The 13,609-nt window shown below is 51.3% G+C and overlaps 1 protein-coding gene across 3 annotated transcripts in view; it reads left to right on the top strand.

The window, feature by feature from the left end:
* Window positions 1-364: 364 nt before the first annotated feature.
* INPP5D (inositol polyphosphate-5-phosphatase D) overlaps window positions 365-13,609 on the top strand; it is a 94,506-nt gene continuing 81,261 nt past the window's right edge. For 2 of the 3 annotated variants that reach the window (XM_084891755.1, XM_084891754.1), the window contains exons 1-2: window positions 365-636; window positions 11,362-11,425. In XM_084891755.1, coding sequence (XP_084747881.1) covers window positions 503-636; window positions 11,362-11,425 — 198 coding nt within the window. In that variant the 5' untranslated portion in view covers window positions 365-502. The remainder of the gene's footprint in view (window positions 637-11,361; window positions 11,426-13,609) is intronic. The other variant, XM_084891753.1, reaches the window with a different exon arrangement.

The raw sequence follows: 13,609 nt of genomic DNA, 5'->3' as shown, positions 1-13,609 counted from the left end.
CTGGGGTAGGGAAGCAGGCTGAGAGATCTGACCAGGGCGTGGCCACCCCACGTGGACAGGGGGACAGGCTTCTGAATGGCCACTGCTTTGGCATGCCCACGCCTGTCAGGTCCTGCTTCTGCAGCAGCCAGCTGGGCCCCCTGACACCAAAGGAGCTGCCAGTCCCCCCCTTCCTCCCCCAGACTTAAGCTGGCGTTTGACCCTCCGAGGACTGAGTCCCATCCCGGGAGAAAAAGGGCGGGCGGGTGGGGTGGGAAGGCGGAGGACAGGGCTCCCGCTTGGTCTCTGAAATGAGGAAGTTCTCTGCTGCTCGTTTCCTTTCCCCTGCAAAGCGCCTAAAACAGGAAGTCCTCGGTCAGTGAGCTGGTGGCAGCAGCCGGGGCAACAGAGAGGGGACAAGAGGGGGTGGCAGCACAGGGGCCTCGGCTCCCCTTGGTGGTGTGTCAGTCGTGGGGGAGGCTGCCGGCCCCGCCCGGCCCTGCCCAGGAGGCCCACGCCCGCCATGGTCCCCTGCTGGAACCATGGCAACATCACCCGCTCCAAGGCGGAGGAGCTGCTCTCCAGGACGGGCAAGGACGGCAGCTTCCTCGTGCGCGCCAGCGAGTCCATCTCCCGGGCCTACGCGCTCTGCGTGCTGTGAGTACAATGCTCATCCCCGCCAGTGCCCTCCCTCGCCCGGCCTGCCCCTCTGCCCCCGGGGAACAGAGATGCTGAGGTGCGGCTCAGAGAGGGGAAACCAGCTGGGGGCTCAGCCAGGGCCCGGCACTGAGTCGGGGTCTCTATGTCATGGCATGGAGTGGCCCCGCTTGCACACTGCCCAGGTTTGTCGGGGCCCACGGAAGCCCAAGGTGCACTGCTGTCCCCAGAGTTCAGGCTTGGCAGTGCTGGACCCCTCCAGAGCCACCCCGAGGCCTGGTCACACACTGCAGCTGCCCGGGTGGGTGGGGGCGTCGTCTGGGCTCCCGGGGCAGGAGAAGGGGTGCAGGCTCTGTGAGGTTGGCGGAAGCACAGGGCTCCATGGGGGTGGGGGTTTCAGAGCTCGGTCAGCTCAGGGGCTGCTCGCAGATGCCCAGTGTGGAAACGTGACGGAGAACAGATGGGGCAAGGCGGCCCCCCCATGCCCAGGCTCCAGGCCCCTGGAGAAAACCGTTATCCGGGGAACCACGGCTATGGGGTGGGTTCACTCCAGAAAGGACTCTCAAGTTCATCCAGACTTGGCATTTGGGGCCCTGCACACAGAGGAAGTCACCGTCACAGGCAGCTACAGCCTCTTTCCTCCTTGAATCGGCGCTCGGCTGCGTCCCCTCCCGTTGGGGCGTCTCTGCCGCATGAACTTCCCCGCTCCTCGACTCTAGATGTTGCTGAATGGGCCAGTTGTCCTAACAACTGAGAAGTCAGCCACTTGCTGAAGGTTCCTTTTAAAAATACCCTTCTTGACCCATATCTAAAGGAGGCCCTTACCCCCGCAGCCCTGTGGTTCAACCATCCAGCTGGGGCCTCCGGCAGCACCAGGGCCTGGTGGGTGAAGGGTGTGTTCACAGGCACCTCAGCAGTGGCCCTGGACTTGCAGAAAGGCCGCTCTGAGCTGGCAGGGCCCGGCCCTTCTCCAGGCAGGAGCGAAAGTGGGTCATCCTGTTTTGAGCATCCTGTCTAAGCATTTGTGCGTTTTCCCATTTCATCCTCACGACAGCCTGAAGTACGGGTCCTGCTCTCACCCACTTTGCAGATGAAGAGACTGAGGCTTAGACAGGTTAAATGCATGACAATAGTCAAAGCCAGAGCCATCTGCCCCCAGTGGCTGCCCCAGACAATCAGACTTCTGTCCCTGTCAATCCAGGTATGAGGATAGGTTCCAGGTAACATCCAGGGAGACCAAAGTGTTTACAAGGGCCAGCTGGGAGTACTTAAAAATAACCCAGCCTCACAGCGGACTGACCCCCCCCCCCACTCCCCCCTTCCCTCCCCCCGCCTCCTCTCATACTCCAGGCAAGGGACTCAGGCCCAGGCTTCCCTGTAGACACTGCTCCTGTGGGGACCCACCAGTGAGGCCTTGGAACGGGTAAGGAGATTCTCTTGGGACTCCACTGGCCCGTGTAGAGTTGTCCCCTGCCCCAGCAGTGGTCAGGGCTGATTCCTTAGGTGTCCCTGCGTGCCAGCCTTCTGCAGGAGAGGGCTTCAGCTCCCTGATTTGTACGACGGGCTGCACATGCGGAATGTGGGTCTCTCTCACTGCAGACATGCAGGGAGTGTCATGCCAGCCAGAGCTGGGGCCAGATGCCTCGGGAACCTCTGGTCTGAAGGCCCCTGACTTTGCAGGTGGGCAGATGGAGCTCGGAGGGCTTGAGGCCTTTGTCAGTGCTGCCCTGCTAGCTGGTGGCAAACTGGGGCCCAGGCTTGGGTTCCCGTGTTCATTTTTCCATCTCTCCACCCTTCCACTCCCCTCGCACGCATCAAGTTCAGCAGATGTTAGAAGTCTGCACCTGAGGGAGGAGGCCCAGGGTGCCCTGCCTGCATACGTCCACCTCCTTTTAGCCCAAGTCTGGACTTGTCCGCCTCCCATCCCCAAAGCCCCGGACACCAGGGCTGGAGCCCTTCCCGGGTGCCCCGCCCCCCAGCCCAGGCCCAGGGCTCCCCTTTCTCTTCAGTTTGAGGGGAAAGCCACCTTCCTGAGGGGTGAGCAGCCACTGGGGCTGGAGGATACCATGGACACCAAATTTCCCCGAAGCTGAGAGACCTCCTCATTTTGCTGCTACCCTTAATCCTGCCACTTAAAGAGATCTTAAAACTAACTAAATGAGGGACAGCCGCCACCTCCCAACAGCTCATTTCCTGAAAGAAAGCGTCCTTTAACACCAAGGAAGCAGAAAGAACACACGCTTTAAGATAAAAAATTAAAAAGCCAATCTTTAAATCAAATAGGTTTAATTTCCTGAAAAATAACCCACCATCTTCAGTTTCCTCTGTTCTCCGTGCACAGTGAAAAGCTGGTCCCCCGCCATCCTGGTCCCTGGCCTGGGGCTGGGGACCCGGCTGGGCTTTCCTCCGTTTCAGAAGTGACGCTCACCCCTCTGCTGTCAGGAAGTCAGCAGGAGTGCGGGGCCCTGCCTGGGGCAGGCGTGAGGTCAGGGCCTCTGATAACCCTGCTCTAACAGCGAGCCAGGGCGGCTGGAGGAAGCCACCACTCCTGCTCTAGAAACAGCCACATGGAAAGACCTTACTGCCCAGGGTGCCCTCACCTCATCCTCCTGTGCCCTCCCATGTGGCCAGAGCTTCTTCCTGGTGCCCCCTGGTAAGGGGACAGCTGGGGTCCAACTGCTGATTTAGGCAGTGTGTTGGAGCTCCAGGAACTGAGTATAGCTTCTCAGCAGTGGCCTTCGTGCTCAGACAAGAGGACATGATTTGACTATTTAAATGGAACAGGAGGGTGGGGGGAGCACCCAAGATAAAGCTGTAATTCAGGGCTGCCCGCGTGACCTGAGAGTCACATTCACCCCGGGCCTAGCAAACCCATACTTCCTCTGGAGAGGTTAGCCCTGCCATCTGCCACCTGCCAATGGCAGGAAAGCCCAGCTCTCTCCTCAGCAGATCAGAAAGCTCTGCTTTGGGGAGACCCTGGGGGCCCATCTTTGGGTACAGAGAGCCGAGGGGGGAAGAAGACCCCAGGCTGCCGAGCACATGGTTTGGGCCCAGCTCTGTCATCTATGATGAGGGTGTTGAGAACATGAGTGACAGTGGGCTCTCCTGGGTAAGATCTGTGTCAGCTTCACTTGGCCCCACTCAAAGCTGCCAGCAGAGTTGGCCCCACTGTAGGGAGTCTCCAGGGCACTTGGGGGCTGCCCAGCCAGTCCTGGATGAGGGATGCTAACAGGCCGTCAAGGACTGTACTTCTACGCAGGGCCCAGTGCACCTGTCAGTTGTGTTGTGCTGCAGAGAAGAAATATGCCTTTGGGAACAGGTAGCCCATCAATGTAAGGGCCAGCCAGGGACAGCCTCCTCTTGCCTCGCAGAATGAGAACAATGGCCCAGGGCTGTGGGGATTACAACCTACCCTCCCTGTGAGAGGATCCTGGGCCCCCAGAGCGTCTGCTGGGACTGGGTTCATCATCCAATATGGAGCTCCCACCAAACCACACTGGAGAGAGTTGGCTCCCCTGCTCGGGGAGGGGCATGCACTGCTGCCTTTGGCTCGGAAGCCACAGTCTGATCCAGCAGCTGTGGCCGGGAGGCAGCCTCAGTTTTCCTCAGCATACGACCTGCCCAGTCTCCTTCCCCGGGGACAGTGCACCAGGCATCCTGGACTGGGTGGCCTTTTTGGCAGAGCCAGAAAGATGAAGAAGCATAAAAAGGACACAGCCATCAAAGTCCCTCGGAGAAGGCATTCTGCCTGTTTTGGGAAGAGGAGTGTGATAGATCCCTTGAGAAAGAGCAGGCCCCAAACCTTGCCCCACTAACAAAAGGTGTTTGCTAACCTGTTGCTGCCTAAAAATAACAGCAAAAGACTCAAAAAGGGGGTAATGTGTGCCAGGCTCTATTCTAGGCTCCTTCTGCTTATTGCCTCACTTACTGTCCACAATGGCTTTTGGACAAAGTGTTATTATTATCCCCACTGTACAGATGCAGAACTGAGGGAGGTTAGGTGGCAAGCCATGACTAATAAATGGAAGGGCCAGGATTTGAACTCATGCTATTCTTGGGAGGGAGAAGCAGGGAGGAGCCAGCAAGCCTGGTTATGGGTGAGTTGGAGGAGAGAGGCCCGGAGGAGAGACCCCTGGTGAAAGAATCACAGAGAGGGTTTGGGAGGGCAGAAAGGCCCAGGAGAGGTATGAAGCCATTTCCTGTGGTGTGAATGGTTGTGATAGAATCCTTTTCCTTCAATCCCCTTTCAAAGATCTGATAAAGCTGACATTGCTCATTAATTACTTTTGTGCAAATGCAAAGAAAAATGCTGTTTTTTGTACCTGGTATTGACAGAAAGTGGGGGAGGAGGGGGTTGCGAAATGCTGACACAGACAGTGGCCAGTAGCAGAGCTGGAGGACCACAGGCTCCTGGAGTCTGGTTTGCATAAGAGTCTTTCCAAGGACAACGCCCCTGAGTTTTCTCTCTCTGCCTGGGGGGGGGGGGGGGGGGGGGGGGGGAGGCTACAAAGGCCACTGGACGGTGGATTCCTGAAATCTTCTATGGGCAGTGACTTGGAACAACTGTGGTAAAGTCGAATGTCTGTGGCATGCCCAGCATCCCAGGGCAATCCTTCCCTCCAATGTGGGCTCTGGCTTTGGTCATTTCGCAAGCTTGCCTAACCTGACAGGTTAAACTCATCTGTGCACAGACAGCAGCTCTTCTCTGTTGAACGGTCCCACCTCCTGGAGTGTGAACCCACGCATGGGGATGAGATGTGCTCCTCCCAGACCAGTGATGGAGGTCTGCTCTCCCCTAATTCACGCCAGGTGGCACAGTCCTTATGAAGGAGCCCTTTGTGGTTGCTCTGATGTGAATTCTAGCCTTTGTGTGAGATGCTAGGCTCCCTACACTCCCCAGCATCCTCATTGGTGAAATGCCCACTCATGGGGTTAATTTTTCTACTGGGATATAATTCACATCCCCTAAGATCACCCTTTGTACAGTGTACAATTCTGTGGTGTTTAGTTATTCATAATGTTGTGAACCATCGCCACTTTCTAATTCTAGAATATTTTCATCATATCATCCCCCAAAGAAGCCCTGTACCCCTTAGCAGTCTTTCCCTGTGCACACTGCTCCCAGCCCCTGGCAACCACTAGTCTAATTTCTCTCTCTAACCATTCGCCTCTTCTGGTATTTCATAAAATGGAATCAGACAATATGTGGCCTTTTGCTTCTGGCTTTTTTCACTTAGCATAATGTTTTCAAGGTCCATCCATGTTGCAGCACAAATCCTTCCTTTTTATAGCTAAACTAGAGGCCTGATGCATGAAGATTCATGCAAGAATGGGCCTTCCTTCCCCTGGCTGCTGGCACCGCCTTTGCTCCAGCCTGGAGCCCCCTTTCCGCCTTCCCACGCTGCCCAGAGGCCCGGAGCAGCTGGGGGTGGTGCAGAACACCTGTGTCATTGCCATGACACCTGTGTATGCAAAGTAACCCACCATCTTTGTTGGGTTAATTTGCATACTCAGTCCTGATTGGCTGGTGGGTGTCGCAAAGGTAAAGTCAATTTGCATCTTACTCTTGTATTAGTGTAGGTAATAGCCTGTTATGTAGATACTTACCTGTGTCCCAGTTGATGGACATTATGTTGTTTCTACTTCTTGGATACTGTGAATAACGCTACAGTGAACTTTGATATACAAGTTTTTGTGTGCATAAATGATTTTTATTGTTTTGGGTGAACTGCTGGGTTATGGGAATTCTCCGTTTAACTTCCTAAGGACCTGCCATGCTGTTTCCATAGCAACTGCATCATTTTACATCCCCACCAGCAGTGGAGGAGGGTTCCAATCTCTCCACATCATCACCAACACTTACTATTATCTTTTTTATAATAACCACCCTCGTGGGTGTGAAGTGACATCTCACTGTGACTTTGATTTGCATTTCCCTGATGATTAACCATGTGGAACTGCTTTTCACATGTTTTTTGGTCATTTGTTTCTTATCTCTTCTTTGAAGAAATGTCTATTCATATCCTTTGCCCATTTCAAAAATTGGGCTATATGTCTTTCTGTTCTGGTCATTGGATTACTCAGAAGATAAAATGGGGGAATGTGGGTAATATGTATAACCCAAGGCCAGCACATGGCAAGCACCTACTAAACACCGGCTGCTCTTGTTTATAAGCTATAATGTGGATAGTGACATCTCAGGAGTACAAGGCCCAGCTGTGAAGAGAATTCACAGAAAGAAGGGGGAGAAAGGAGGCAGCATGTCACTTCTGTAACTTCCTGGATGCCCGAAGGAGCCGCCGGGAGACACGGAGCTGTCTTGTGGGCCTCCCCAGAGGAGGTGCTCAAAGAGATGAGGCAGGAAGAGGACGTGAGTGACACACTGTGGCAGTGGCTGCTGGGACCAGGACTCAGTGCCTGGAAGCCTGAAGGAGAAAGTGGTCTGGGGCATGGATGCTGGGAATAACCACCAAATGAAACCAGATAGTGAAGATAAAGTGAGACGGAATAGAGGCCATCTCCAGAGTGACTAGTTCCGATTTGGGAGGGAGGTGCTGAGAACTGAAGTTCTAGGCTCCCAGGAAGCCAGGAGTGCAGTGTGTGAGAGGTGAGGTCAGTGCTGGTGGCTGCAGAGGGCCTGGGCCCCGTGGGAGATGGCAAGCACAAGCATCGGCAGACCAGGCCCTTCCTCCCTGGCCTGCTCATTGCACATTCCCCTGCCCATTAATTAGAAAAACATTGTATTCCCAAGTATCAGGACCCAAATGGTTTGGGTTCAATTATGTATTACAAATAATACCTCTTGTGGTGTTTAATGCTGACTCTGGGACTCCAGGTTACCCTTCTAATTAGATTTCCTCCTCTCACGTTGCTCAGCCTTCACAACTGATTTTTCCAGACAGCAATCAGTATGTTGTCTGGATTATGTTCTAGAGCAGTAGTTGTAAAAGATGATTTGGTTGTAGAATTTTCACTGTAAACATTTTCCATGTAAGATTCTCTCTGAGTGTGAATATATATATATATATATATATATATATATATATATATATGGTATCTATATATGGTATCTGTGTATATGTATATGTATATGTATATGTATATGTATATGTATATGTATATGTATATGTATATGTATATGTATATGTATGTATGTGTGTATATATATATATATATATATATATCCATGTGCATTCTGTGTGTACACACATCTATGCATATAGGACCAGACTAAAATGCAGCTGCTGGTGGGTAAGCTGGGGAGTGCCCCCTCCACTCGCTGTGAGCCCCCAGCACCCCATGGTATGCGGTCTGGAATGACTGCTCCCATGTGGGTTGTGTGCATGTGCGTCAGTTTCCCTTGAAGATCTAAACTGATTTGGTCCCAGGAGCACGGTATCTGCCCCCAGGCACTAGAGCGGCTGAGATGTAACTGTCCAGAGCAAAGTATCCCTCTTCCTCTTGTACTTGCTTTTGATCTATTTAAGTCATGTGGAGCTGCTTCTTTGTTTCAGTGTCTGGAACATCTTTGAAAAAGTCATAAAGGGCCTTCCTGTTCTGTGCAGCTGTCTCTGTCCCTCTCCTGTGACTATATTTTTTCTTTCTGTCTACAAGCTAATGTTTTGGCCCTGGTCAACCTCTTCCACAAATTAGCCACCCTCAGCCACATAAGAGGCGGTTCTTGTCCTGTCCTCATTTGCATGTTCCCAGGAGGAAGTGTCATTAGGATTAGAGGTAAACTATAAAAGCACAGCAGGATTCCAGCTATTTGGCATTTGTCTGGCAGGTTCTGTGGAGGAGTGGAGGCTGGAGGTGAGGGGCTGGGGGCAGACATACCAATAGCAAAACATATGAAAAAAAGAAATACCAATAGCAAAACATATGAGAACATATTCAACCTTTCTCATAAAGCAAACTATCACCTCTCAGATTTGCAAAGATTGAAATGCCTGATAACAGTCAGTTGGCAGGGTGTGGGGAAATAGACCTTTCATATCCGGTTAGCAGAACAAAAAGTGACATCACCTCATCGGGAGGCAATTGCTAGTTTCTATCAGAGGAGAGCCCTGTCCTTTAGTTTAGCTCAGCTGTTCCTTCCAGAGATTGGTTCAGGATCGCCAGGAATCTCAGCGTGGAGCATTTAGTGTGGTCAGGAAGGAGGTGGGAGTGCTATTTTAAATGCTTTTCATATATAAATTCGCTTAGTCTACACGACAACAGAGTAGATACAGTGTTATTGCTGACCCTGCTTTACTGATGGGGAAACTGAACTTTGAACTCGCCAATATACACAAGGTATAGGAACAGAGATGTTTGCTGCAGCGTTATTTACAATAAGAAAAAGCATGGTCTAGTCAAGTAAATGATTGTGCAGCCAAAAGGTGGAACATAACTTAAGAAGACTTCTAAGATGTGTGTTGTTGTTTTTTTGGTGAAAAAAGGCACATTTTTGGCACTGGCCAGTGTGGCTCAGTTGGTTGGAGTGTCGACCCATGCACAGAAAGGTTGCGGGTTCAATTCCTGGTCAGGGCACACATGGGAAGCAGCTCATCACTGTTTCCCTCTTACATCTCTCTCTCTCCCTCTCTCTCTCTCTCTCTCTCTCTCTCTCTCTCTCTCTCTCTCTCTCCATTCCCTTCTCTCTAAAATAAGTAAAACATATTCTCAGTGTTTAGCCCCATGGAGAAAAAAAACACACTTCTGAACAACAAATATAGTATGATATTATTTGCATTTAAAAAGACATGCATCTAGTCCAGCTGGCATGGCTCAGTGATTGAGCTTTGACCTATGAACCAGGAGGTCACAGTTCAAATCCCAGTCAGGGAATATGTCCAGGTTGCGGCCTCCATCCTAGTGTGGGGCATGCTGGAGGGATCCAGTCAATGATGTTTCTCATCATTGATGTTTCTGTCTCTCCCTCTCTCTTCTACTCTAAAATCAATAAAAACATATCCTAATATATAAAAAGTCAGTGGACATCACAAGCAAAACAACCAGACAGACAACCGAACAGCAGGCTGCATAGGGTGACTAGGCCAGCAGAGGGGTTAGTGAGGGACAACCAAATGACTGATCAGGAGGCTGCCTGGGGTAACCAGGTTGGGTGGGGATGGGGGTAGTTGGGGGTGACCAGGCTGGCAGGGGGGCAGTTGGGGTGACCAGGCCGGGGGAGGGGGTGGCAGTTAGGGGTGATCAGGCTGGCAGACGGAGGCGGTTAGGGATGATCAGGCTGGGGGGGGGGGGTGGTGAGGACGGGACGGGAGGGGGTTGCAGTTAGGAGCCAGCAGGCCCTGATTGTGAGAGGGATGTCCCAGATTGGAGAGGGTGCAGGCTGGGCTGAGGGGACCCCCGCCCCCCCAATGCATGAATTTTGTGTACCAGGCCTCTAGTTTAAAAATTTAAAAAATAAAAATAAAAATTTGTGTGCATGTTTAAAAGTTCTGGAATGATTTACAAAAGGGGGCAGTAAATCTAAGAAGCTGGACTCACAGGAGAAGGGGTAGGAGACGTTTGTTTTTTATTTCATATCTTTTCATATTTTATTTTCATATTTTTATTTCATATTTAAAATTTTAAGATGAGTGTATAATTTTAAAAAATCTAGTTAGACAGTAACACACCTGAATGCTTAGTGAAGTGCCAGCCACACAAGCAAGGCTAAATAAGTGAAATTTTTGTAATGAGGTATTTATTCATTGTCTTGATCCCAGAAACAAAATGAGCATCTGTGAGTTGGAGTGTGGTCCCCACCTAGAGGTTCAGCAGGAGTGAGTGATTCAAGGTTCATGAGGGTCTCAAGTGGAGGAAATGGGGGGAGATTATGGTGGGTGAGAACAGACCAGCAGTTTCAACTAGGAGTGTAAAACCCAAATAGTGTTCCCTGAAATTCCCTATGCCTCTGAGCCTAACTCAACCACCCCTCAATGTGTTCTTTTCCCAAGGTGCTCAGACTTGACAACTTCCCTTACTCTCGAAGGTGTTAGAACAGTAAAAAGTATCTTCTCCCTCTTCTCTTCTCCTTCTTCCTCTTCCCCCTCCTCCTCCTCTTTGTCTTCCCCCTCACGTTGGGGACCCCTGAACAAAAGTATAGTGGAGCTTCTAGAAAGAGAAGAGAATCCAGGGCCTCTGGCTCTTCCTCATTAGAAGCAATCCTAAAACTCACTCACCAGCTGTTGGGGAAAACCCAGGTCTCTGATGGGATGGTGGCTGACCTTTGAGAGTGTAAACTTATGGGGCCAAGTGTCCAGGGAGAGGCCACAGGGTGGGAAGGTAGCTCAGGAGGAGCTAGGTGCTCCACCCAGAGCCTCTCCTTGGCCAGTGTGGTCCTCTCTGTGGCTGTGTCTGACACCCATTCAGCATGTCCCCACCTTGTTGAGTCCCATGGAATCTTATTTACATTTGAAATGCCCCATCTGGCTCTGTTCTTTGGCCAACAGGACAACTCCAAGGTTGTGGAAACCCTTCCAGCTTGTGGATGGCTTTTGCTCAGACCTCAGAGCTGTCAGGCACCAACGTAAATCATGCCCCCAAAGAATCCCCCACCCCCCGCCTTTTCCTGATGCTCCACAGCACGTTAGGGCTGATCGCCCCTCAGAGCAGTCAGCTCCAAAGTTCAGAGACTTCACACTCAGACTCCTCGGGCCATGTCAGGAATTCTTGTCATTTCAGGTGCCAGAAAAATGTTCCTGCGTGGGTTCTAATAAGGTCTTTGGTCTATTTCAGGTATCGGAACTGCGTTTACACTTACAGGATTCTGCCCAATGAAGATGATAAATTCACTGTTCAGGTAAGCCCGTAATAAACCTAGACATCTGAGCTGATTAGAGCCTATGTTGGTGGAGAAAGAGTGAACAAGAGGAAGAAGAGAAGGGGCCCCAAGTAGCCTAGACAGCAAGACCTGACTGAGCCTGTCTTTCTCCTAGAACTCCATGGGTGGGAGTAGCTTAGCAGGGAACTGTGACCCTGCTCTGTGACATGATGGAGCAGGTATAACGGACATTATTTGCATTCACGGGTGTGAAGGGGAAACAATGGTAAAGACAGACCCAGAAGTGAAGCGAAGTTAGCCACGGTGGCTCATGCGTTATTTTCTTCTGTGGCTGAAAGGAGTGAGAGTCAGTGGACCAGGAAGGAGAAAAGGAGGGGAACTTGCAGGAGATTAGACCAACCTTTCCAAGGGGCTAAAAGGTTGTCCAGAGGAAACAGTACCTGAAAAAGTACTTTCCATTCGTAGAGGTCTGTCCTGTCAAAGGCTGACGGGTGCTCATGGCATCAGCTGCACCATGTAAAGTCCGAGTGTGTAAAACTGGCTGTGAGATGTTAGAGAAAAACCAGCGTGCGCCAGCCCACGTCTGGAGGACCACCCTACTCTCAGTTTATGTGACAAATGGCAGGGCTTTGTGTGACCACAGTGCATGTTAGCTGAATGATGTGGAGGCCAGGGGAGCTATTTTTATCTGGCTGCATGAAGAGAGCAGGGGGTGGGCAGAATGAAGGAGGAGACACTCAGTGGGGGCGGAGGGGTCACTCCTGGCTCATTGGACTAAGGCCAAGAGCACCCTCATGGCAGCCAGAGCAGCCACGATAGTCAAGGGTTGGGACACCGTGTCATGGAGGAGCAGTGACAGGGTCTGCGGGGTTTAGTTAAAAAGAAAATGGAAGTGGAAGGGAAACAATCCTGATTCCAGAACGGGAAGGGGGTGGTGCGCTTTGTGCAGGACTAAGATGCAGTAATACAAACAGAGCTGGATTCGAGGGCAGGGATGTGTCAACAGGAGGAAGCTGTGTTGAATAGAATGCCTCTATGGAGGCTAGTTCTGTGGATCAAAGGAATCACTTGGATCAATGAGCCATTTGGGAAGAGAGTGACACCTGGAGGGTCATGCTTGAGCCACACAGGTAGTCATGAAGCTGTCTTCTCAGGAGTTAGAAGCTGTTTGCTGCACAGTTTCCATGGGAGATGCAACTTTGGGCTCAAGCAGAATTGCTCCACCTGATCGAGGTCAGGCTAAGCATTGCTTCTGGCTTCCGCATCCCTCCCATCTGCACCAGTGTCTGAAGAGTACCCATGTCAATGCCTTAGCACCACAGTTGGCAAACTGCGGCTCGCGAGCCACATGCGGCTCTTTAGCCCCTTGAGTGTGGCTCTTCCACAAAATATCATAGCCTGGGCGAGTCTATTTTGAAGAAATGGCATTAGAAGAAGTTTAAGTTTAAAAAATTTGGCTCTCAAAAGGAATGTCAATCGTTGTACTGTTGATATTTGGCTCTGTTGACTAATGAGTTTGCCGACCACTGTCTTAGCAAGTCTGGGACAGCCATATGTCTTGTCCTGCTCCCCAGGAACAAATGTTAGCACACCTGGCACATGACGGTTCTTTCAAGTACTTGGTGGCATTAAAACAGTCATCTCCCATATGGGCTTCACCTGCCAGGAACGTGGCCACCAAGGGGAGGGCTGCATGGGGCAGGCAGTGGGCCTCGATGGCCTCTTGGCTGGGTGGCATCCTTGACAGGTGGTTTGCTGAAAGGAGTCTAAACTCTCTTAAGTTAAAAGTTGGTTGATGTGTTTGATCTTTTTCCCCTTGTGGTTTGTTCTATTCCTTCAAAGTGAAGAAGACTTTGATTATGACTAGGCCTTAAGCTGGAAAAGGCGTGACTTTGCACCCAGGGCTTATAAATGTGAGACCCTGTCTAGCATCTGTTTCCTCTCCTCTCCACGCGTCATCTGTTCCTGTGAATTGCTGGGGGCCTCACTAGGTCTTGGGGGTCTCAAAGAAGAGAGACTCGGTTTGGCTAACTCATGTAAGGGGTGGGCAGCCTTGTGGGAATGCACAGGGAGGGAGAAGGCCTGGGACCAGAAGGGTTTGGGGCCCCACACCCGACGTGCTACCTGCCGCAACTCAGCCCTTCTCTGTGAATTTGCTCTTCGCCCACTAAGAGGCTCACTTCTCAGTTCCCGGTCCCAAGA

Source organism: Pipistrellus hanaki (genome assembly GCF_964339955.1).
Source record: "Pipistrellus hanaki genome assembly, chromosome: 8".
Taxonomy (NCBI): domain Eukaryota; kingdom Metazoa; phylum Chordata; class Mammalia; order Chiroptera; family Vespertilionidae; genus Pipistrellus; species Pipistrellus hanaki.
This window is presented reverse-complemented; position numbering and strand designations above follow the sequence as displayed.